Here is a 24,010-nt window from a genome sequence, read left to right on the forward strand (position 1 = left end):
CCCGCACTATCTCCAGGACGTAAGTTTACGTCCTGTTGCTGGAAGTACCAGGCTGCCATGACGTAAACTTACGCCCTGCAGCGGGAAGGGGTTAAAGACTGTAACCTGCAGAATTCTATTCTTCCATGGTTCTTTACTTGGACACGAGAAACTATATACAAAAATTGTGTCCTCCTGATCTCTGCATTAGAAAATTCCCACAAAACCTATTCTCAAAGTATTGAAGTTTGAATAGTACAGCACAAACCTCCATAAATTCTTGATCACAAGGTGTATGTTTAAGGGATAACATTAGGGCAAGCCTCTTCTAGAAAAAGAAAGGTGTTTTCCAAAAAGGAAATATTTCTCTTACTGCTACACATCACTTTATAACACAAGAGGCAAATATGGTGATTCATCCCCCTCTGAGTTGCAACCCAAGGTCATGGAGTAGCGGTCTAAACATGCAGTTCCCACAATACCAGCGGAGCTTTAGAGGCATTGGACAAAGATTTCAAGTCTTCCGAGGTATTAGTGTCGTCAAAGGGACCAAGCTGGGCAAAAGTCCAAGCATGGATAGATACGTTGCACACTTCTCCAAGCAGTTTGTATCGATGGCCCCAGTGCTCCTTTCTGCTTTTAATGAAGTGGCAGTTGGGGAAATATTAACTCTGCAGTCATCGTTGGCTCATAAAACAGTTTGTTGTATCTCGCTAAAACCAGGCAACAAAGCCACAGCTTGTAGCAACATTGGCTGATATCCGTAATTAATGTGGTTATAAAATTCTGCACCAAGATCCAGGCGCAGAGAGCACACAGATGCCACAAATTATTGCTGAAGACCAGGGGGGCAAAAAGGCAAGGAATGACGCACTATGCATTATGTTTCTAATTAAAAGAGGTAAATTAATTGATTTTTTTCTATGCATCCGGTCCCTTGATGCTGAAAATAAGTCTAACAGGGAGCACTAGGAATTTCTTAAGGCTGATTTAGGAGAATTTGGACTAGACGGAACTATGCTTAAAGGGGTTGTCTCGCGGCGAAAGCGAAAAATTTTTTTTTTCACTTACCCCCGCATTCTGCCCTGCTAAAAAGAAAGCATAGGTTAGTTTTTAAAAAGCACATTGCGCTTACCTGCATCAGCGTTCTGCAGCTTCTTCTATTCTTTTAAAGATGGCGCCGCTGGTCTTCTCCCACGATGCACCGCGGGTCTTCTCCCATGGTGCACCGTGGATTTTCTTCTCCTTCCTTGCGTTCCATTGCAGATTCCAGCCTCCTGATTGGCTGGAATCGGCACACGTGACGGGGCGGAGCTACGATGACGACGCGGTGAGCAGCTCTCCGGCACGAACGGCCCCATTCACCAGGCAGAAGACCGGACTGCGCAAGCGCGTCTAAAAACGCCAGAAGACAGCGAAATTAGACGGAGCCATGGCGACGAGGACGCTAGCAACGGAGCAGGTAAGTGAATAACTTCTGTATGGCTCATATTTAATGCACGATGTATATTACAAAGTGCATTAAAGGGGTTGTCTCGCGAAAGCAAGTGGGTCTATACACTTCTGTATGGCCATATTAATGCACTTTGTAATGTACATCGTGCATTAAATATGAGCCATACAGAAGTTATTCACTTACCTGCTCCGTTGCTAGCGTCCCCATTGCCATGGTTCCGTCTAACTTCGGTGTCTTCTTGCTTTTTTAGACGCGCTTGCGCAGATGGATCTTCTCCCTTCGGAAGCATCGGCGTTTTGGCTCCGCCCCCTTGTACGCGTCATCGCGTAGCTCCGCCCCCGTCATGTGCCGATTCCAGCCAATCAGGAGGCTGGAACCGGCACACGTCATGGGGCGGAGCTACGCGATGATGCGTACAAGGGGGCGGAGCCAAAACGCCGATGCTTCCAAGACCAGCCGAAGGGAGAAGATGCATCTGCGCAAGCGCGTCTAAAAAAGCAAGAAGACACCGAAGTTAGACGGAACCATGGCAACGGGGACGCTAGCAACGGAGCAGGTAAGTGAATAACTTCTGTATGGCTCATATTTAATGCACAATGTACATTACAAAGTGCATTAATATGGCCATACAGAAGTGTATAACCCCACTTGCTGCTGCGAGACAACCCCTTTAATATGGCCATACAGAAGTGCTTAACCCCACTTGCTTTCGCGAGACAACCCCTTTAACAGAATTATGACCCTATTTGATAACCCGTCAACCTGTGTTCTAATTAACAGTTCTTATTGAACCTTTATTGCCATGAGCAACGGCATTTGGCAGTAGTCATCCCACCTCCCTTACTTGTTATACAATGTTGCCTAGAAATGGGGTAGCCTTTTCACTTGGAACGATTCCATCGCAGTATCAGAGGTAGGGCCCAATAAACATGAATTACCATTATTTCCTGATGGTTGTCTCTTTTCTGTATCAGTATTTCAAACATATTGTTAGAACTGCAAGTATATAGTGATGTCAGCAACTTTTACAGTGATGTCAGGGGGTGGGGCAGGGTTGGGGAGAGGTTCAAGACTGTTGCTGCTTTACCTAGAAGTTTGCGTCTTGGATCACTTCCAGAGCACAAACAAGCCAGAGAGAAGTGAGAGGGAACTCAAGGGTATTAGAAAAAGAGCTACAGAAGATTCTACAAATTGCAGAAACCTCTGTTTATGTCCACTTTTAGAAAACCGCTGAAGAAAAATGGTGTTTAGACAAAGACTTGACAAAGGAAGCTGCAGCTGCCCAATCACTCATTCCCCCCGCAAAATATAGCCTATCTTAAGTTGACTATCTGGATGTTCTACAATGTTTCTGGAAAAAATGTGCAATGAACAGATAAGATTTTAGCACAAATGCACAGTGCTATTTTTGGAAGCCTCATCCCAACTGTGAAGCATAGTGGGGGCTGCTTTAAAACCTGAACGCGTTATCTTTCGGGTAAAAAAAAAAATCCAAGGTGCATCAAAACATTTCACAGGAGAATGTAAAAAGCAGCAGTCCATGACCTCAGGATGAAGAAACGTGGAGTAATGCAACAAAAAGTGACCCCCAACAACACAAGTAAATAAACTAATGAATAGTGGAAAAGGGTCGCTGTTTGGGATATTTAGCTTTATTGAGATACTGTGACGACCTAAAAGGGACTTTGCACAAGGCATCCCAGAAATATTAATGAAGCAAACACTTTTTGCAGGGAGGAACACTCATCAGAATGAGCTAAGCCACATAAAAGGACTATCCAGGAATAAATACCTGCCTACATAATACCATGCCTATTTATCCCCCCATAATATATCAAATGTGTATAGAAAGGATGCTAAGCATCAAGAATATAATAAAGTGAGTACAAAAAGTTCTTTACAAAAAGTAAATCATTGCAGCAGGGCAGACACAATCACAGAGCTTTCACCCACTACATGGGTTAAAGGGGTTGTCTGAGTATTTTTTATTTATTTTTTTGTGTTAAAACCCCAGGTAGTTGTTAGTGCCACAGACATTGCCACAGGCATTCTCCTTATAGGATATAACCAAATCATGACCTATTGTGAGCCGTGACAACTGGAGTTGGGGAAACATGGGTCTAATGCATATATTTCACATATATGGTCTGTGATTGACTATTTAAAAAAAAAGTTTTAAGGACATTTTGTGCGCAGAGCTTTCTTATTGATAGTCCTCCTTTTCTGTACACATTTGATATACTATGGAAGGAGTAAATGGGCATTGCATTATTGGGCACGACGTAGATATTTATCCTGGGATATGATCTGGTTTATGTGGCTTATCTTGTTTTCAATTTTTGGGGGGAATTTACAATGAATATTTAATTTTATTTCTATTCCTTTTGGCGTTTTGTGTACTTTTCATGTATTGGTCAGTTGAGCAAGAAGTATACCTCCACATAACCCCCTGGACTGAAACTTATGGTTTGCATTACTTCTGCAGTATGCTGTATTTGTATCCTTTCTTAAACTCCTCAGTCGATCTACTGATTGGCTATGAAAATGGAGGTAAGCGTGCATTCCATTGTACAGCATTGAGCAATTTATGTGGTAGGGGGCAAAAAGGTGCACCCCCTGAAATTGTACTGAGGGGAGCACCGGCACCGTTGGTTTAACCCTTTCCAATCCACTGTCTGACACCTGAAGACATTATGATTTAAGGCTGTACAGTTCCGATGCTGGAAGACGTCCGTCGGGGTTCTCTTACTGTATATGACCAGCCTCTCTGCTGTCAGTCTATCCAACGTGTCACCTCATGCAGTACTGGCTTTAGCCAGCATATAGCGCTGTTGTATAATGGCTGAAAAAGAGTAAGCTCCCTAGGAAAACCAGGATACAAATAGGATTGGAAAGGGTTGAAGACACCTGAAAGATTAAAGTGCCCCTTCCTAAAATGTACTTTTTAAAAGCTCACTTTGTATGCGTAAAATGTTAAACAGAGTGAGAATTTACTTTGTATCCTTTCAGAATTGTAACATCTGTGTAAAATCTCATCGTATTTTCTTTAGGGTTTTGTGTGAGGCAGCCATACATGTCATTGTTACACATTAGCTTGTGTTTTATAGACACGTTTGGGTTATGGCTACTTCTATTCAACTCCGTCTCCTGGTATCAGTCGGCCTGGATTCTTTTGTATGCATTTAAACAGTCTTTTTAAAAGCCCGAGTGAATTTCGGCCAGTCTTGCTTGCTATACCATTCAGCCCTAAGAATTTCAGAAAGTCATGGTCTGAACCTTTATGTAAAGATTGCTTGAGTAAGATTTTATTAACTGTCATCATCTTCATAATATATGTCCAAATAACCGAGGTATAATAACTGAATTTGAGAATAATAGGCTCCTTATGAAGGGGCTAAAGTCATTCAGGGTAGTCAGTGACAAATAAGCTGTAAGCGCCTAACATGCTTATATTGTCCTGCTTACATTCTCTTCTTGGTGTCCTTCCCATTTGTCAGCGTCCGGGCTCTCCTCTTATTAAAGCACACTTCCTCAAAAGCAACTTCATTTCCGTAAAGAGGGGTGACAGAATATTCAATTTTGCATCTGTAATCCCTGCTAATAGTTTTTGTGTTGTTGATGTAGATGTGTTAGAATAGCGTAAAGCACGTATACAGAGTATTAAAGATGTAGAAAGCTATTGTTTTATGGAAAGCCCATCCATTTTCATCACTTTTTTTAAAAATAATTTAATCAATGTATCTTTATAAAGGGGGCTGTTTACGTCACACTTTATTCATCCGGCGAGCATATACGTCTTAATACAAAAAAGTATGAAGACCTATTATCTGACGTACCCATGGACTGATTGGTCAAACGCAGTTCGGAAGTGCGTATTTCGACTACGTTTGACCTCCCTTTATATTTGTATCCATTTATTTTGTGTGTGGGTTAGAAAAAAGTATTATAACATGCTTTTTTGTGCCACAGAAAAAAGCTATGCTATATATTATATATAATTAGGAGATATACCCCTGCGTTGCACAGCAATTTTATGAATAGCAGACCTGAAATATATAGAGTGGGCCGCAAAAATGAGCCCACACTCTTATGAAAGCTGTCTGAAAGAAATTCTGTGTTGCCGTTTATAACCAATCAAAGCACGGCTTTCATTTTACCTCAGTAGTAAAGGAAATGGCAACCAATCACAGTGCAGTTTTTATTTTGCCTTGGCAGTGTATTACAAAAAAACTGTATTGAGCGCTTATAAGTATATACTTGGCGATTGTTGAACTACTTTTTTTTAAAAATAGTTAACCTCTTCATATATTTTCTATAGTTTTTTTGTCATAAAGCAGACCGGGTGAAAATTCACCTTACTGTAGTATTAACGTCTGTTCGGGAAGCTGTAGCATTGTAGGGTTAAAAAGCTCAGACTTTTACAAATGCATGAAAACTTATGCCTATATGTTTAATGTATAGGTTAAAAAAAATTACACAGCGCTTAAAATGCCTTTGTATATTAATGTAGATTTAAGGTACATGCTAAACGTACATTTGAAAACCTTTTTTGAACAACCCCCAAGACAGTGCTTATACAGTGTGTAAGAGCATAAGGGTGCGTTCACACATAGCTGACTTGCTGCGGATTTTGGTGCAGATTTCAGCCTTTATTTTATAGAATGGGTGAGCAACACTAAAAAAGCAAAAAAAAAGTAACCCAACAAAACCCTTACACTGCTCTCACGTAGGCGTCTGCTAAACTTCCATTTTTGAACGCAGCATTTTACAGCATGTTCGACAGCGTATGTAAACGTACCCCATCATTACAATGGGTGATCAGGTGCATTCATCACTGAAACACACTAAAATGGAGCAAACAGTGATTCGAAAATCGCAACGTTGGAAGCGCTGCAGTCAAACGTTCATCTGAGAAGTCCTGTTGAAATTAATGGAGGCGTTTTACAGTGTTTAACTCGTCGTTTGAAATGGCCAACCTTCTCAGATGTCTGTTTGCTTTAATAATTATCACGCAGTGATCCAAGTGGGTAATTCCAGTTTTATTGCATGACACTGGATATGGTAGTACAGGAAAGAGCAACGCTTTTTTGGAGGACTTATAAGTAAGTTAACCTCCTTTTTCAAGCACAAATCATGAGACATGTTCCTAATAGGCAGATGTACTAGTAATTATTAGGAAATTATAGTATCGGTGTTTCTGGTGGTGCAGTGCATCGCATAGCTCTGCTACATGCACGTCGCACACACACCTCTGATACATAGATTGTTCATCCCATACAATAGGGATCAGAGACAGCACAGCACTGGAGGTGAAGGACCTGTGATTACATCACAGTCATGCTCCGCTCCTGATCACATGACAGTGACGTTCATCCCGAGTGAATGACTGTTGACTTCACCGGCCTCAGTTCCTATGGAATACTAACGAACACTTAGTTGGACAGCAGCTGTGTGCGTACAGGACCTGTGATGATGTCACCGTCCTGTAATCCGGGGCGGAGCATGTAACACTCTCACTGGGGATGAAGGACCTTTGATGACATCACCATCGTGATCAGGGCACGGAGCATGTAAGTTACACTCACACACAGATGGACAGGTCGTCGTTGGTATTTTGATTTACAATGACAAGACATAAAGTATGTGCATGCATACTGGAATGGCATGTGTACACTCACCCGTGCACACATCGTGCACGTGGCTAAAAGAATATGGACATTGGGAGTGTTTGCATGCATATCACACACCAAAAGACATTACTGAGCGTTAATAAGGTTACTGAGCGTTTGCAAATCCGTGCGCATGCTCAATTGCAAAAACGTCTGCACACTCTGCCAGACCAGTTTTGGTCAGTCTACATTACTCAAAATCATGTTCAAAAATATGTTCATAATTTAGAATGAAATGTGGAGAAATATAAAGGGGGGGGGGAGAGTGTGCAATGCAACATAGAAAATTAGTAATTAAACGTAATGATGACACATAAAGTCCTACTTTAAAAAAAAATTAAAATAAAATGTGGGACAAAGAAACCAATAATAAGTCATACTGTTATTGCACAAATCCAAAAACAATATGCATATAAGGGCTTCTACAGACTGGCGAGAAAGTCTGGCAATTTTCTTGCGTTGTGAGAGGGAGTGAAAACACATGATCATGAAACCAATAAATTTCAATTGTTTCATTCTCATTTGCTATGTTTTCACCCCTGCGATGCTGTGTGAAAAAAAAAATAGCTGAATCTCCTTTCTTTCTGTGTTATTGTCCATTGTTTTCGATGGGGACGATGGCAGCAGCGCTGGCCCTATTGAAAGCAATTGAGGAAGATCACTATTTCACATCCAAGAAATCCCCTGCTGCAGCTGTCAAAGCCGCAGCAGGGGATTTCTTGGATGTGAAACCCCTGGATGCTGTCACAACCAGGGGTTTAACTTTGTTCTCAGTAGGGCCGGCAGTAGCAGCGCCAGCCCTATTGAAAGCAATGACAGAACATCGCAATCTTCTGCTCTCCTGTGACAGCAGCAGCAGGGGATTCCTTCATCCCCACAGGGAGTCCCCTCATCACTGAACACTGTGACCGCAGCAGCAGAGTGTTCAGTGATGAGCGGACTCCCAGCGGGGATGAAGGAATCCCCCCTCGTCACGGCAGCGACAGGAGATCGCGATGTTCTCCCATTGCTTTCAATGCGGCCAGCGCTGCTGCCTCCCAATTGTAAGCAATGGGATGAAGGCATCCCCTGCAGCAATGTGAGGCTGTTTTCAAATGAAAACTCCTTGCTTCCAGGTGTTCCACATGTATTGCGAGAGCGATATCTGGTCGTGAATCACGGCCTGATTTTGCTCTTGCCGGTGTACAACAGTCCTAAGGGCTCCTGCACACTTGCGTTTTTTCTAGCGCTTTTTTCATGCAATATTGCTGCTCTTTTTTTCACGCGAATGTCAATGGGACTTTCTATTTTTAAAAAGCACCGCACAAGAATTGCAAGTTTGTGCTTCACGATTTTTTTTGTGCAACGTGTGTTTTACATTAGAAAGTCCCATTGACATTCGCGTTATAAAAACGCAGTGATATCGCGTAAGAAAAACGCAAGTGTGCAAGATCCCTGAAAGTTATAAAATAATACTGAACAGGAATACAGCATACAAAATCATAACCTTTATATAAAAATAAATTTAAGAATTTAAAAATGTAAACTTTTGGTGGTTTCTGTAGTAAATATGAATGGGCGTATAGTGATGAGGTGCTTGTGACAGGCTGCTGCTCCCAAATTTAATGGAGGGACTAATCCTGGCGCACTAGGAGGGCAATAACTTTTCTTGGTGTGACGTTTTATTGGTATGCTTAGAACAAACCGGATTTGCAAAAAACCCTACTTGTAGCCCGCCGTTGAAAATGCAATTTTTAAGGTGTTTTGGTCACCATAGACCTTTTTCAAGTCGGTGCAGAGTGGTAATTGTGCTTGTATAGGAAAAAGAGCGTATAGTGGGCAGCAGGGTGATGTCTGTCAGAAGATTCTGCAGCAAATCTGCTACTTGTTGTTGAGGGGCGGGGAAGATATTTTTTTCTGCCTCTTCCATTCTTGTTTGGCATAGTTGGAAAAGTTGAAATAAATGGTACTTAAAATTGTGTGTCTTTGAACATAAGAGGTATGGATAGTAAAGTTAGGAGAGCTGAAGAACTTTTATTGCTAAAGCACTACCTTCCAGCAATTACATAGCTTTGTATTTACATAGCATTGAAGTTTTGTAAAAACATGATAGAGATAGATAGGTTGATTATAGCTATAATTTTTTTTTGCATAATTTACATAAAACTCCCTATTTAAGTTAATTTGCATTACCTAGTGCATTTCATAATTGTGTTGTATAAAAGTAAAAAACGGAATAAAAACTGTAATGCAATCCCTACTGTCCGAAATAGGAAGTGATTACTTTGCTTTGTACTTGAACATTGCAGGCAAAGCCCTGTCCAAAAGTCATGCGCGGTCATAAAAATCTGGAAATGTAGATTCCGCTTGAGATTTAGAGACGTCAAAAGTCATGATTGTTCTTTTGTTCTCCGTTAAGAAACTTAAGATAAAGCTAAGCCTATGGGTCATGTATTAGTAGATGCTGCCGTTCCTTAGCAACATACAACCAGTCTTTTAGCAGCAAATGAAAATCTCCAAGCAGGCATTGTCAAAGGTTGTCAGGGCACGTTGATATTTCTTGTCCCACAGCAACTGAAGGACCATTGACTGCCTAGGGCTAGAGCTACACCGAGGTTTTTGGATTGTGATGCAGCGCAAAAAAGATCAGAGTGACAATGTAATCCATACAAGTCAGTGAAGTCACATTTACAACTTCATGCCACTGTGCTAGGAAAAGTACAGAGAACTCTAATCTGAGAGATTTCTGCTACAACCAAAATGGAATTGGAATGAACCCTAATTAAAATAATGTACTTTTTAATTTTATTCATTTATATAGTGTATTCATATTCTGCAGTGCTGGGCACAGATTGTCTGTCATATATTCACTTTTTGGTATGTTTTTGGAATGTGGGAGGAAACCGGGATACCCCGAAGAAACCCAAGTAAATATGGGGAGAACATATAAAATCCAGGAAGATGTTCCCTTAGTCAGATTTGAACCCAGGACCCTAGTGCTACAAGGCAGCAGTGCCAGCAACTTGGCCACCGTGCTGCCCAAATAATTCTTTGATTTATGCTGATTGCACCATTTACTTCTATTGTTTGGATTTAACTGGGATTCACTGGATGGCGTTTTAAATCCCGTCAGACATATTGATTTTCAGACTTTCTCAAGATGCACATAGATAAGATAGGCGTTGGCCAAACCCTTATTCGGCAAACAGAATCACCAGACTCCACCATAAACATGCATGCTTGGCCATGTCAAAGGGCACATGGGCTACTGCCAGGGGTAGATAGCAGTGGTTTATTATCCACAGGAACAAAGATCAGTCCATGCTCAAACCTTTTATCCCCCGGACATGCTCTATAGGCATCCTGGGTGTCCATACATTTATATTACATTGTTCTCTGATCCGGCAGGAAAGCAAATGTAATGTAACATTCATGTAAGGCAGTTTTGTTGCAAAGTCAGTGAATATGGATGGAATGGGTGGAACTTTGAAGTCGTCTTCTTCTTTTTTTAAAATTTATTTTCTTTTGAGTTTTTCACATGTTTTCGAAAGGAAGAATATAAAAGAAGTATTTGTACCTGTTGGTTGTCAACCTAGACATTTTAAAGGGATTCGCTGATAAATAAATACTATTTTTTTCTGTTAGATCCCACAAAACATTTTTAATTTGAATTACTTAGAAGGCCACTCAAACCAAAACACATTTTTTCCTTTCCTACCCCCTCACCTGATTTCTTGTCACACTTTGGAGGTCTCCTCTGTATATTGCAGCCAATTCCACGTCATGCAGCCACCGTCTGATGCTTCACTTTAAATCAATCCCATGATGCATCGGCACAGTATTGACTAAAGGCTTTACCATTTCTGCCTGCCTGGGGACAGTTTTTACTTATTATCTTCTATAGTCGCCGAAATAAGCTACAGACCTCAAGTATACAGTTGTAATGAAAGAGATCACAGCTCATCCTCCTAACTGTGTGGCAGGAGTTGTATGATCATTACCAGTAACTCTTGACAGAAGATTCTTCTAGGCAGTTTCTGTGATATTTTGTGTGATGCTGTTAAATGAATCCTAAGTAGAGATGAGCGAGCATACTCGTCCAAGCTTGATGCTCGTTCGAGTATTAGGGTGCTCAAGATGCTCGTTACTCGAGACGAGCACCACGCGGTGCTCGTCTCGATTAAACGAGCACTAACCATTGAATTCAATGGAGCCGGCAATACAGCCGGCTTCATTGAAAGCAATGGGCTGCCGGCTAGTGCGGGATGAATTTTCGGGAAGGGCTTAAAAATATAAGCCCTTACCTGAAAATCATCCTAAAATGTGTAGAAAGTAAAAAAAAAAAATACTCACCTTGTCCTGGCAGAACGATGTTAGCCCATTGAATTCAATGGAGCCGGCAATACAGCCGGCTCCATTGAAAGCAATGGGCTGCTGGCGATCGCACAATGAATTTTCGGGAAGGGCTTAAATATATAAGCCCTTCCCTGCAATTCATCCAGAAATGTGTAAAAATAAAAAAAATATATATACTCACCTGCTCCTGGCAGACGGAGTTCAGCTGCGGCCAGCTGGCAGTTCTCCTGAACTGCTCTCTGTAGTATTCAGCAGCCGGGGATTTAAAATCCCCGCCTGCTGAATGAGCTGCCTCTGATTGGTCACAGCCTGACCAATCAGAGGCAGATCTCACTCACACCCATTCATGAATTCATGAATGGGTGAGTGAATGCTGGCTGCCTCTGATTGGCTCAGCGCAGCTCTCAGCTGAATGACAGCAGTTCAGCACCACAGTGTAGGGGACAGCAGGAGAAGACTCGGCTGTGCCCCGGCAGCTGAAGGGAGGTGAGGTATCTATTTTTTTTTGTTTTTTAAATAACTTTTAATTCATTTCCAGGGAATGGCTCATATGTAAAGCCCTTCCCTGAAAAAGAATTCAGGTGTGCCAGCGGACCATTGTCTTCAATGGAGTCGCCGGCAGCAGCAGCGGCTCCATTGAAGAGAATACCTGCATTTTTATTCTTTTTTACACTAAAATCTTTCTTTTTCAGGTAAGGGATTATATTTTTAAGCCCTTCCCGAAAATTCATCCCGCGCTCGCCGGCAGCCCATTGCTTTCAATGGAGCCAGCTGTATTGCCGGCTCCATTGAATTCAATGGGCTAACATCGTTCTTCTCTGCCACAGCTGTTATAGCTATGGCAGAGGAGAACGATTGTTATGCTGACAGTGGGGGGGGGGGGGGTCTCACTCTTGCCACTATTGTGGCTTAATAGTGAGACCTCGGAGCCCGAAATGCAGCCCTGCCTGTTGCTCCTCGCCTGCCCTATCCATTTCTGTGTTTTTTACATGACTGGTGATTTGCTAGGATTTTCACAAATGAAAACCTTAGCGGAGCACCAGTCATATACAAAAATGCTCGAGTCGCCCATTGACTTCAATGGGGTTCGTTACTCGAAACGAACTCTCGAGAATCACTGAAAGTTCGACTCGAGTAACGAGCACTCGAGCATTTTGGTGCTCGCTCATCTCTAATCCTAAGAAATTGACTAGAAGCTTCACCTATAAATCCAATTAGATCTGAGCTGGTCAGAATTGAGATCACATGGCCACCTGAGGACAACGTTTCAAATACAAAGTAATAACTAACCAAGGTGACACTAGGTAACTTACATATACTGAGGGCATAGCTACATAATGAAAATGAAATTCTCTGGTGTAAATATTGCTGTTCCATACTTGTTACAGCGCCACCTGTTGCTGCTTGTAGTCACTTGTAGTGTGGTGGTTCTTATTGGCTGAAGTTAGCAATAGCAAAAATCACTGCTGTGTAAGGATTGGGTTGGTGGGGCTGAGCATGCGTTACCATCAACATCAGACACATGGGTGTTCTGAGAGGGAACCAGAAGCACAACTGGGTGACATAAGTATGTAATGGCAAGGTCTAAGGGTCGGCTCACACGAACGAGATTTCATTGCATATTACATGGTGAATGGAGTCAATGAAACTACATCGATTTTCATTGACCCACTCACACTAGCGATTTTCTATATTCTTAAAAAAAAAAGAATGTAGCCTGTTCTATTTTACCGCTTATTACATGAAATATAGCCCTTTTGTTCTCTATGGGCAGGTAATAAATGCTATGCATGCGCAATTATATTGTGTGTGTGCAGCATTTATATGCAACACTGCTAAGGAACAGAGCAGAAATTTTACTATATATATATATATATATATATATATATATATATATATATATATATATATATATATATATATATATATATATATATATATATATATAATATTTATATTTTAAGTCCGGCTATACATTACAGCTTGCGTGAGATGCGCTGTGTAAAATCGCTGCCATATACAACTATATGCCTGCACGCATATTAACTTATTCCACAAGACTTCTGCTCGATTCGCAACCTGATTGGTTGTTTGGCTTGACTGATTCACAGTGATTGGTTGTTTGGCTTGGCTGATTCACCAAACAACCAATCAGGTTGCAAATCGAGCAGGAGTCTTGTGGAATAAGTTAATATGCTGCCTGCACGCCACCGGCACACGCAGCGTTTTACGAATACACTCATGTGAGCTGGCCCTAAAGGACGAAGGTGTGAAACAAATTCTCCATTCCCATATTGTCACACTAAGGGTCCATTTACACGGGACGAACTGTTGGGCAAACGATGCCCGACAGTGCATCCCAGTGATGCTCGCTCCTGTGCTGTTACATAAGGGCGAGTATCGCTGGATCACTCAAAAAGCAGGGAGGCGGGGCGGCTAAAACGGTGTTGCTAAAACGTGTCAAAAAATATATATATTTTTTTTAATACCCGTGAAAGCCGATTTTGAGTGTCAAAAAATGTAACCTTTCCAGCATTGTTTACATGTAGTTCAGCGTAGCAATATGCTGATTTTGTCACTGATGCATCTTTGCCCCTAAGCCGCTACTGTTGTCCTCTATGTTCATCCAAAATATTATTTGTCTGACAATTGTAACGCACGTCTGTCTTGCTGAAGAAAACCAGAAGTTTAACAGAAAACACAATACGCTGGGATATACGCTGATTCTGCGCTGGTTTCAGTATAAAAAAACAATATAGGTTTCCGAAAAGCCTTTATTTAGTGATTGTGTTCAGTTTTTAAGGCAAGTTTCACACGGGCGATTGCGATTTTTGCCTCAAGAAAATCGCAACAAAATTGCGTCTTTATTCCCATGATTTTTGGACGTCGGCAATGTTTTTTTTTTGGTTTTTTTTTTTAGAATATTCTGGCATTGCATTGCTGCTGTCTGCGTTAAAAACACAATATTTTTTATCGCAAAAGTCAATAGGACTTTCTAATGTTAAAATTGAACACAAGTTTGTTGCCATGCAATAAAAAGGAGGTTCCATAGGGAAACATGGGAGATAAAAAAAAAAAAATCGCACATCGCAGAAAGATAGCGCCTGCCACGATTTTCTTGTTCTCTCAACATCGCATGAGTGAAAACCTCGCAGATGGGGAGGAAACCATTGAAAATCATTTTTTCATATTTTCATAATTTGCTTTCTTTACGGACGCTTGCTTCAGGCGAAAATCGCGTGATTTTCTCGCGCGTGTGAAACCACTCTAACAAGGTGCTTTCTTTGTACATGGGCCATGTCTAGCATTGCAACCTACCCCCTTTTTCTGCAGTAGTAGACACAGTGCATACATGAAAGTGGTGCGTTTTTGGAGAGGAAGCAAATTGTTTTGAAGTCATCGAAATTCATTTTAAAGCTTTAGAAAATCCAACTAGCATAATCTTCATATAACTATGGGCTTATTCACACGAGCGTATTTAGTCTCTGCATTGTGCGCGTAATACTGAGTGCTTAATCCCAATTGATTTGCATTGAGGCATTCAGGCCTGCGTTTTTCACGCGTGTTAAAAAAAAAAAAATCGCAGCATGTTCCATTTTGGTCCATATTACATACTGATAAAGCCCATTGAAGTCAATGGATTGCCTAAATACGCATTAAATGTGCATGATACATGCGGAATCGCTGCGTATTTTTGCATGAAATCAATAGGACCTGCTTGCATTTTTTTTTTTTTTTTTGTGGGTGTGAAAAATGCAATTAATATATACACTCCAAAAAAAACGCAACTAGGGCCAGGTACACAGGAAATACGGAGAGTGTCGGACTGTGAATATACTGCGTCTGTACAGACTGAAACGTAATACTTCAGTGTGAATGAGCCATACGAATGTATACGTGTACTGTTCACTTTTGAATTTAGATATACACTCTTTGCAAAAAAAAATCAGGCACCTAGAAGGAGTTGTTGTTTTGCTGCACAACTCGGCATGCAGTTACATCTCAGGCAGATATGTAAATGACTAGAGTTGTGGTGTGATTAGATGAACAGTCTTGTCACCTGAGGCCCTAAAGGTGGTTCGACCCAAAGCCTATAAAAGGCTCTCGGAGGCTCCTTGTGTGTAGTGGAGCTCGTTTTCCACTTGTGTGGAGCTTGTTGACCACTAGACGCCTCTACGACGCAGAGAAGAGATTGCAGCCAGTTAACAGAGTTTGAGAGGGGCGCATTATAGGAATACAAAAATCTGAATGGTCGGATCAATGAATTACCCACCACTGGGGCAATTCTGACCATAGTGTTAGGAAGTGTTGAAACTAGTGAATGTGTGAGGGCGCACACACACAAGGCGACCGGGCTCAGTAAGCCCTCAACAGACCACCAGCAGAGAGGATCGTCTGATCGTTTAACAAGCACGAACAGCTCCAACTCTTTTATTGTCTGCCATCCAACGCAGGTGACACCATCGTTACAGAACCTGTATACATCCATGCCTGCCTGTACCACATCTTGTGCCGCCTCTAGCTTGGATACAACAGGGTACTAGAGTCTCCATGACCTCCGTATCACATCTTGTATCCAAGCTATAGGTTGTACAACCGTGTGTTGGAGCGTCCATGCCTGCCTGTATCACATCTTGTAGCCAAGCTAGGGGCGGTACAACAGGGTACCAGAGTCTCCATGACCCCCGTATCACATCTTGCATCCAAGCTAGGGGTGGCACAACAGGGTATTAGAGCCTCCATGCCTGCCTGTACCACATCTTGTATCCAAGCTAAAGGCAGCATAACAGGGTACTAGAGCCTCCATGGCCACCCACCGGTATCACATCTTGCATCCAAGAGGCAGCATAACAGGGTACTAGAGTCTCCATGACCCCCATATCACATCTTGTATCCAAGCTAGAGCCAGTACAACAGGGTACTAGAGCTTCCCTTCAAGTGCTCAGTTTTCTGCAATCAAGTATCCTTCTGCTCTGATATTGTAATCACTTAAATCAACGTTACAATCACACAGAGAAAGTTTCCTTCCATCCCACAACTCCTTCTAGGTGCTTGATTTTTTTAAAACTTTTTTTGACAATTCGTTTATAGCGGTCCGGGAGATGTATTGATATGTAATATATCTGTATTATATTGCATGATATTGTTGCAATAGATACAATGTAATATAGCCGTGCATTAATCAGGTTTTTCTTCTTTTTTACTACAGGCTGCCGCTATATTTAATTCCGCATTTGGGAGTTTTTTGGTAAGTGAATTTCACATTTTACATATTGACCCACAATGCATTGTCTTTGTATATTACCAAATCACCATATTTAGAAGAAATCATGGTTTCCCAGCTGCGGGAAACTCTTTCCCCCATACTAATACTTCCCGCATTGTAATAAAACCCTTTACTGCTGTTCACTGTCATGATGAAGACACATGTCAATATAGTGATTTATTCTCTTATTGTCTTTAATGAGCTGTATTGGATATCCATTATATAGCAACAAATGGAGCAAGTCCAGTGTAGACCAAAGCACGAGGCACATGATTGAGGAGCTTCCATCTCAGTTGGATTGTCTCGTGAGGATTCGGATGCTCATTGTGCGGCTTTATGGCACATACAATGCTTATTGCTTAAAGGGAAGCACCAAACCCTGTGGCTGCAGGGATAATATGTATATATGCTAATGACTGCTCACTAGTATTTACTGCAAATTACCTTTCTCCAGCGCTGCAGAATATTTATAAAACTAATTAATGGTGTCCAAGAAAAATAAAGAGGCAGAGATGTGATCACAGACAGGATCGTTGGCTTCTCCTGTGTGGGGGCTGTGAAGGAAGAATTTACATGTGTTGTGTATGGATACTAATCTGTCAGCATATTTTGCACGTTTTATGATAACATCTACTACCAAGTCCCTGTGTACTGTGTATAACTTGTCACTAATCTGCATCCTCACAATATGGGACCTTCACTGTGATAGCTTGGGGCTGGTTTTAAGGGTTATTTTTCCTGAAAATCAAATTGTGAGATTCCTAAATTAAAATAAATAATAATAAAAAAAATTATATATATACACTGGTGTGTGTGTGTGTGTATGTATGTATGTATGTATGTATGTATATAATTTTTTTTTTTTTATTCGTTAGCAGTCTCTAGAAACTGCTATTAAAATCATTATGATCACAGAGGTCATCAGTCAGCTTTCTCTGAATGGCAAGTCTACCTAGTTGCATGTTTTTTTTTGCCTTTATGGATAAAATACTGTTACTGTCATATGGGCAATGGAAATGGTGAATAGCGGGGAAAAAAAAGTATTGTAACTTTTGGGTGAATGTTTCTGTCTTTGTTACTTTTTAATAGGGTAAAGGTACTGATGGCTTAATTAGCTTCCTACAAAATTGGTCCTGGTGTGCATATGTATCTCAGAGATATTAGATTGTGAGCCCCACTGGGTGCAGGGACTAATGATATGAGTGATTAGAATTTGTGGACGGCAAATAGTAACTATATATATATATATATATATATATATATATATATATATATATATAGTTACTATTTGCCGTCCACAAATTCTAATCACTCATATCATTAGTCCCTGCACCCAGTGGGGCTCACAATATATATATATATATGAATGAATGAATGAATGAATGAAATTTACAGCCGGACTTTCTAAATACAAATTATTCATTGCGACGCACACACATGGATATGCTAGAATTTAGACCGTTTTTCTTGGCTACTGTATCATGTCCTCCATGCAGTACAAGAGAAGGCATACTGTAGTTATGCTACAGGGAGCTGGTCTGCATTTATTGATCCTATGGGTGTTTTCTCGGTACATGCGCGGCATTCTACATTGTATAAGTGACAAAGGCAAACACTAGCGTTTCTTTAATTTATATGGAAAGTAAAGTAGCTCCTGTTGTTAGAGCATGTCACCTTTCTATACACATTACCACTGTTATATATAGCATTTTAAAATACTAAGGATAACCTTTCTGGTTTCATAGAAGAGTCTCTGTCAGACTTAAGCCTCTCCTATCTGAGTATTGCTATAGCTATCTTGCATTATATCCATGTCTCCCCTGACTGGCAGTATACTAGAGAAGAAGCCTCGGAGGGCAAATACTTCCTCTACATAGCCTGCTCAAGCAAGAATGCTTACCTGACTCTTCAAATAACTGTTTAACTCCATATCTGCATGAGTCTATGAAGGATTGGTCCTGTCATTGGCTTCTATCGGGTAGTCAGTGTAGACTGGACCAAGTCATTGGATGTCATATATCTCAATTTATTTGTGAAACGTGATGCTGTGCCACATAAAAGGGTGGCATATTCAATGAAAATGCTTTCATGGCGATTTTAGTTATCTGTAAGCTTAATTGGAGCAACCAATGTCAGGCAGCTGCTGCCAAGGCAAATCAGATCTTGTAGTGCATCAAAAGAGGTCTAGGTGCACATGCTAAGAACATTGTTCTTCCTCTTTAGAAATGACTATTCAGACCACAAATGGAGTATTGTGTACAGTTTTTGGCACCAGAGCTTAAGAAGGACTTATTGGAGTTTGAGTGAGCTCCAAGGCAGTCAACTAGAGTAATAAAAGAAATGGGTGGACTACGGTACTCAGATCATTGAAACATGGGTTATAGAGTTAAAAATGATGGCTAAGTATAATAACTATGTATAAATATATCAAGGGTCAATATAGAAATGTCTCCCATGATGTATTTATACCCAGGACTCTGACTGTAGCAATGGGGCGCCCTCTACATCTAGAAAAAAGGTTTTTACACCAACATAGAAGGGAGTTTCTTACTGTAAAAGCTGTGACGCTATATGGAATTCTCTGCCTGAGGACGTGGTGATGGCGAACTTGCTAAACGTTTTGGAGGGGCCTGAATCGCTTTACCGATTTTGTCAATAGCATTTTTTAAAAGAGTTGTTGATTTAGAGGGTTATTCTGTCATATTTGGAGTCAAAGGATTATTTTCCCTTAAAGTGAGGTAAATTGGCTTTTACCCCCATGAGGGGGGGGGGGGGGAGATTTAAAGAATTACTGAGCAGTGTAGATGTAATTTCAGTAACTATAACACCACAAATAACTCGCCATTTGCTACAGCGACCCCATCTGTGAGTTTCTTTTACGCCCCTCCCCTCTATGGACTACTATGGGCAGCATGAGTAATCGCCCTCCACTCTCTGTTATGTCGTATTTTTGTTACTAGAGAGAGACATCATTTGATAAGACAGTGGACAGTAGATTAGTGGGTAGAGAGATTATTAGTGGCCAAAACCTTAGAGGGATTTTTCAGCACAAAAAATAATTTTAGGTAAGTAAAGCGTTTTCCACTTTTGGCTATCACACAGGCATAAGTTGTTTAAAAAGTCAGTGACCATTTAAAGTATATAAAATAGCTGTTCCTATTTGATATTTGTGATGGATCCAGAGAATATTGTGACGTATTATATTTTGAAAAAGTGCATATTGGGCGACTGTAAGCAAAGGATTACCATTAAAATTCAAGTTGACTGGTTCCTTTCAGAGGATTTGTCTGATAGAAAAAGTTTTATGTATTTTTTTATTTGATTTTATATATTTTTATGATTTGCCTTATTAATATTAACTTTGGGCCCCTCTTAGGTTTTCCACTCTTCGCCTGAGCTGTCATAGATTGACTCCTTGTATTGCATGTGGCCTTTGACATAGGTGGACTGCAATTGATTACTTTGCAGTATTTTTTTGTTTTCCCGTAGAAGTCGAATGCTAAACATAACCTAACCTTACCCTAACTGTATAAGACTCCATTTACACTGAAAGATGGTCGCTCAAAAATCGCTCAAACGACAGTTTGACAGTTTTGAACGATCATCTTTGCATAGTCAATAGTAGCTAATTGGCTTCTAAAGAGCTATGCAGGCGAAGCGGAGCACCGCCGCTATCGCTCGGCGAACAATACAGCTGTTTTGCCTAAGCAAACAGCTGAATTGTTCTCCGTGCTTACAGTTCGCGTCCCGCTGTGAACTACCATCGGGACACAAGTTGAAAGAATCTTTTCAGTGCTGCCGACTGTGATAACAGCCTGCACCGCTAATAAAAATTCATCACTCAATTCTAAAAAACTAGAATTGAGCGAGTAACGAATTATGCACGAAAACTGCACGGTGTCCGTGCATTTAGACGCAACGGTTATCGGTCAAAAGACATCTTTGAGCGAATTTTGAGTGAGAATCGTTGTGTCTAAATGGGCCTTAACAGTAAGGTTGTCGTCCTTGCTCATAGCATCCAATCACAGGACAACTTTCAATTTTTAATCTGCTCAGAAAACTTAAACAATGAGCTGTGATTGGTTGATATGGACAACAAGGGCAGACTTGCTGTTGGACAGTCATAATAAATGCGGCCCTCTGTGATTAGCTTAGGGGGTCTCATTCTATATTGGGGTCCTGCAAATCTGACTCCCCTTTACCTTGATAAAACCGTATAACCTTGTGTATTGGCATGGGTGATTTCCAACACACGATGAAAAGAGCTCTGTAAACTGTGGATTCTTTATCTGTTGGATTACTACTATAAACATTGAGCTGTTTGTAAAATTGACGGCTGGAAAGTTTTTACCTTCCATCCTCACCAATACTGATTGTTTGCCGCTGTTCAGAAGGGATTTGACCTCCCGGATGAGAAGACCAAGAACCCTCTTCACCTAAGATGCGGTTGCACGGCTGTCCTACACACTCGCCCAACTCTTGTTTGCACTTTGAGATTGTGACTGTGTTATGTCAACAGGCCCCGGCCATAGGCTTGACATATAAACCCATATTATCTTATCGATTGCTTTCTCTTTGGGAAGATTTATTTAACTTTTTCCCCTTTTCAGTTTATTTCAATGCTTTATGTCCTAGTAGATTCCCAAAACACTAAAAAAATCTATTGTAATATTTTCTTAACCCAAGCTTATTTGTATGGCTCTCCACACATTTCTGCTGACCCGATGATGATGTGCTTGTGATGTACAGTAATACATAGAATTTTTTTTTCTTTTTTCCTTTAATTACAGAATCTTTTGCTAAACAATGCCCATCCCCAATTAATGGCATTGCCTTTGCGAACTAATTGTTTTAGAAAACTGTTATGATTTTTTTTTTTTTTTACTCAGCGGGTAATAACTAATTATGGATGAATTCAATTTACATAAATTTCAGGCCAAGAGAATATCTCAAGATAGTACCGTTGAGAATTTCTTTAAGTTGAGCCAGTAATGTCATTATCTCCTCCTCTCATTTAAACTGCTCGCTTTACAATAATTGTAGAGCTTAATAAGTGATTTGATTTCTCCCCTTGATGAGGTTTTAATAAAATTTGATAGCGTTTGAGTAATTCAGCATAGCTAGTTATCAAAGGGGCTGGTCCTGGCAGCGTGCATACATATATCCCCAGAGAGGGGAGGATGTCTGCTCTCCGTGTTGCATGGCTTTACTGGCACAGCTTGTGAAACCACAGAGTGCCACTCTTCCCCATTTACCACGACATTAGAATTTGATTATTCATTAAAGGGAGCCGGTCATCAGTTTGTAGCAATGTAAACCAAGACCAGGGCTGTAATAATGAATCCACGCTTTCATACTATTATTTTTGTATATCTGCTGATAAAAGCATATCGGGGCTATCGAAATGTATAATTTCCCCATGACATCATGACAGCATACGCTGGAGGTTGCTCACCTGCTGACCTGAAGGGACAGGAAGAGGCAGAATATAAAAAGCACCTCCCCTCCACCAACACCAGTGTTTTTCCTGTCCCTTCAGGACAGCAGCGGCAGAACTCCAGCAACGCTGTCCCATGCCGGAGGAGGACTTACCGGCGAAGCGGCGGCGTGGATCTTTCGGGCAGCCCCGGCAAACCCAGTGGGAAGGACCCCATCTGGGAGCTTTCCGGGGACTGCGTGGGCCGGGGCCCAAGTACGGGTTGCCGGCACCACTGCGGCCGTCATTTCGGGCGGCGGCCGCCATCTCCGGTGGGCCTGGGTCCAAGTACGGGCTGCCGGCACCACTGCGGCCGTCATTGCGGCGGCGGCCGCCATCTCCGGGTCCAGGGCCGACAGGAGCGCTCCAGGGGGCGTGGCTTCGGATACAGCGCGGTGACGTCGGACGCTCCGCAAAGGGGGCGTGGCCTGGCGCGGCCGGCGCCAAATTCAAAAATCCGCTGCCCCTGCATCAGCTGGTGGTGTTTCTCCACGCTAAGGAACGATCCTAAGCACAGGAAGCGTTCCTGCAAAGCGCAAGATGTCGACCAGAGAGGACCCAGAGACCCTCCTAACTGTAAGTGGTCCAGTGGACCAACCTACACCTGCACTACATACACTTCCCGACTAACAGAGTTTCCCTTGTCTTACAGGACAGGGATACTCAAAAACCAAGGGAGGCTAGACGCAGGAGTAAAAAATGTCCAGTATGTCTAACCAAACTCGACGACTCCTGCACCAAAACGCTATGCGCTACCTGCTCCGCGAAAATTATGCAGGAGGAAAAAACTTCCCTTATGGCCGAAATTCGGTCAGTCGTCCGAGAAGAAGTGCAGTCCTCCCTCTCGGACCTCCAACCTGGGCCTTCCGGGGTTACACGCAGGTCGGTTCCGGCGGTGTCTGAGTCTGACTCCGACATAGCGGAAAATGTGGATTTTGACGGGGAAGTGACGCAGGAGGACAAGAAATATCTTTTCTCTACCGCGGACATGGATCAACTGCTGAAAGCAGTACGCAGGACCATGCAGGTGGAGGAAGATGTGCAGCAACCCCGCACAGTCCAGGAGGATATGTTCGCGGGGTTACTCCCGCAACAAAAATCTTCATTCCCCGTAAACGCCACACTCAAGCAGCTGATCCTAAATGAGTGGGAGAGCGTGGATCAGGCTCCGCTAATCCCCAGGGAATTTAAAGAACGCCTGTTATTTCCGGGAGATGAAGTGTCCTTTTTGGACGAGATACCTAAAGTCGATACTGCAATTGCCATGGTATCCAGAAAGTCCGGGTTGCCCTTTGAGGATACGTCCCACTTAAAGGACCCGTTGGACCATAAGGTGGACACATCCATGCGTAAAGCCTGGTCCACCTCCGGTCTCATCATGAAAGCTAACATCGCGGCCACTTCCGTGGCTCGTTCCATGGCAATCTGGTTGGACCAATTCGCAGCCCTAGTCGACCAAAAAGCCCCTAGGGAGGAGTTCGCAAGCGGCATCCCTCTGCTGCGAATGGCAACAGGGTTCCTGGCAGATGCTTCGATGGAAACAGTCCGCCTCGGAGCCCGCATGGCAGCCCTATCGAACACCGCCAGAAGGGCAGTGTGGGTGAAAGAGTGGTCAGGGGACGCAGCGTCCAAAAATAGGCTATGTACCCTACCGTTCCGGGGCGGGCGTATATTCGGACCAGACCTGGATCGTCTGCTGGAGAAAGCAGCTGACAAGAGTCACGGACTGCCTGCCACCAGACCACCCAAGAGACCCTTCACCCCTCATCCCTCGTCTACGTACGCCGGGAAGGGAAAGACCGGAAGATGGTCTTATCCAAAGGGCGGAA

The 24,010-nt window shown here is 42.1% G+C and overlaps 1 protein-coding gene across 1 annotated transcript in view; it reads left to right on the plus strand.

The window, feature by feature from the left end:
* The window catches only part of SLC10A7 (solute carrier family 10 member 7), a 169,674-nt gene that overhangs the window by 53,774 nt on the left and 91,890 nt on the right, over positions 1 to 24,010 (plus strand). Inside the window, exon 5 of the mRNA XM_066573670.1 lies at positions 16,649 to 16,687. Within this exon, the coding sequence (XP_066429767.1) occupies positions 16,649 to 16,687 (39 nt within the window). The remainder of the gene's footprint in view (positions 1 to 16,648; positions 16,688 to 24,010) is intronic.

This window comes from Eleutherodactylus coqui, chromosome 7 (genome assembly GCF_035609145.1).
Source record: "Eleutherodactylus coqui strain aEleCoq1 chromosome 7, aEleCoq1.hap1, whole genome shotgun sequence".
NCBI lineage: Eukaryota > Metazoa > Chordata > Amphibia > Anura > Eleutherodactylidae > Eleutherodactylus > Eleutherodactylus coqui.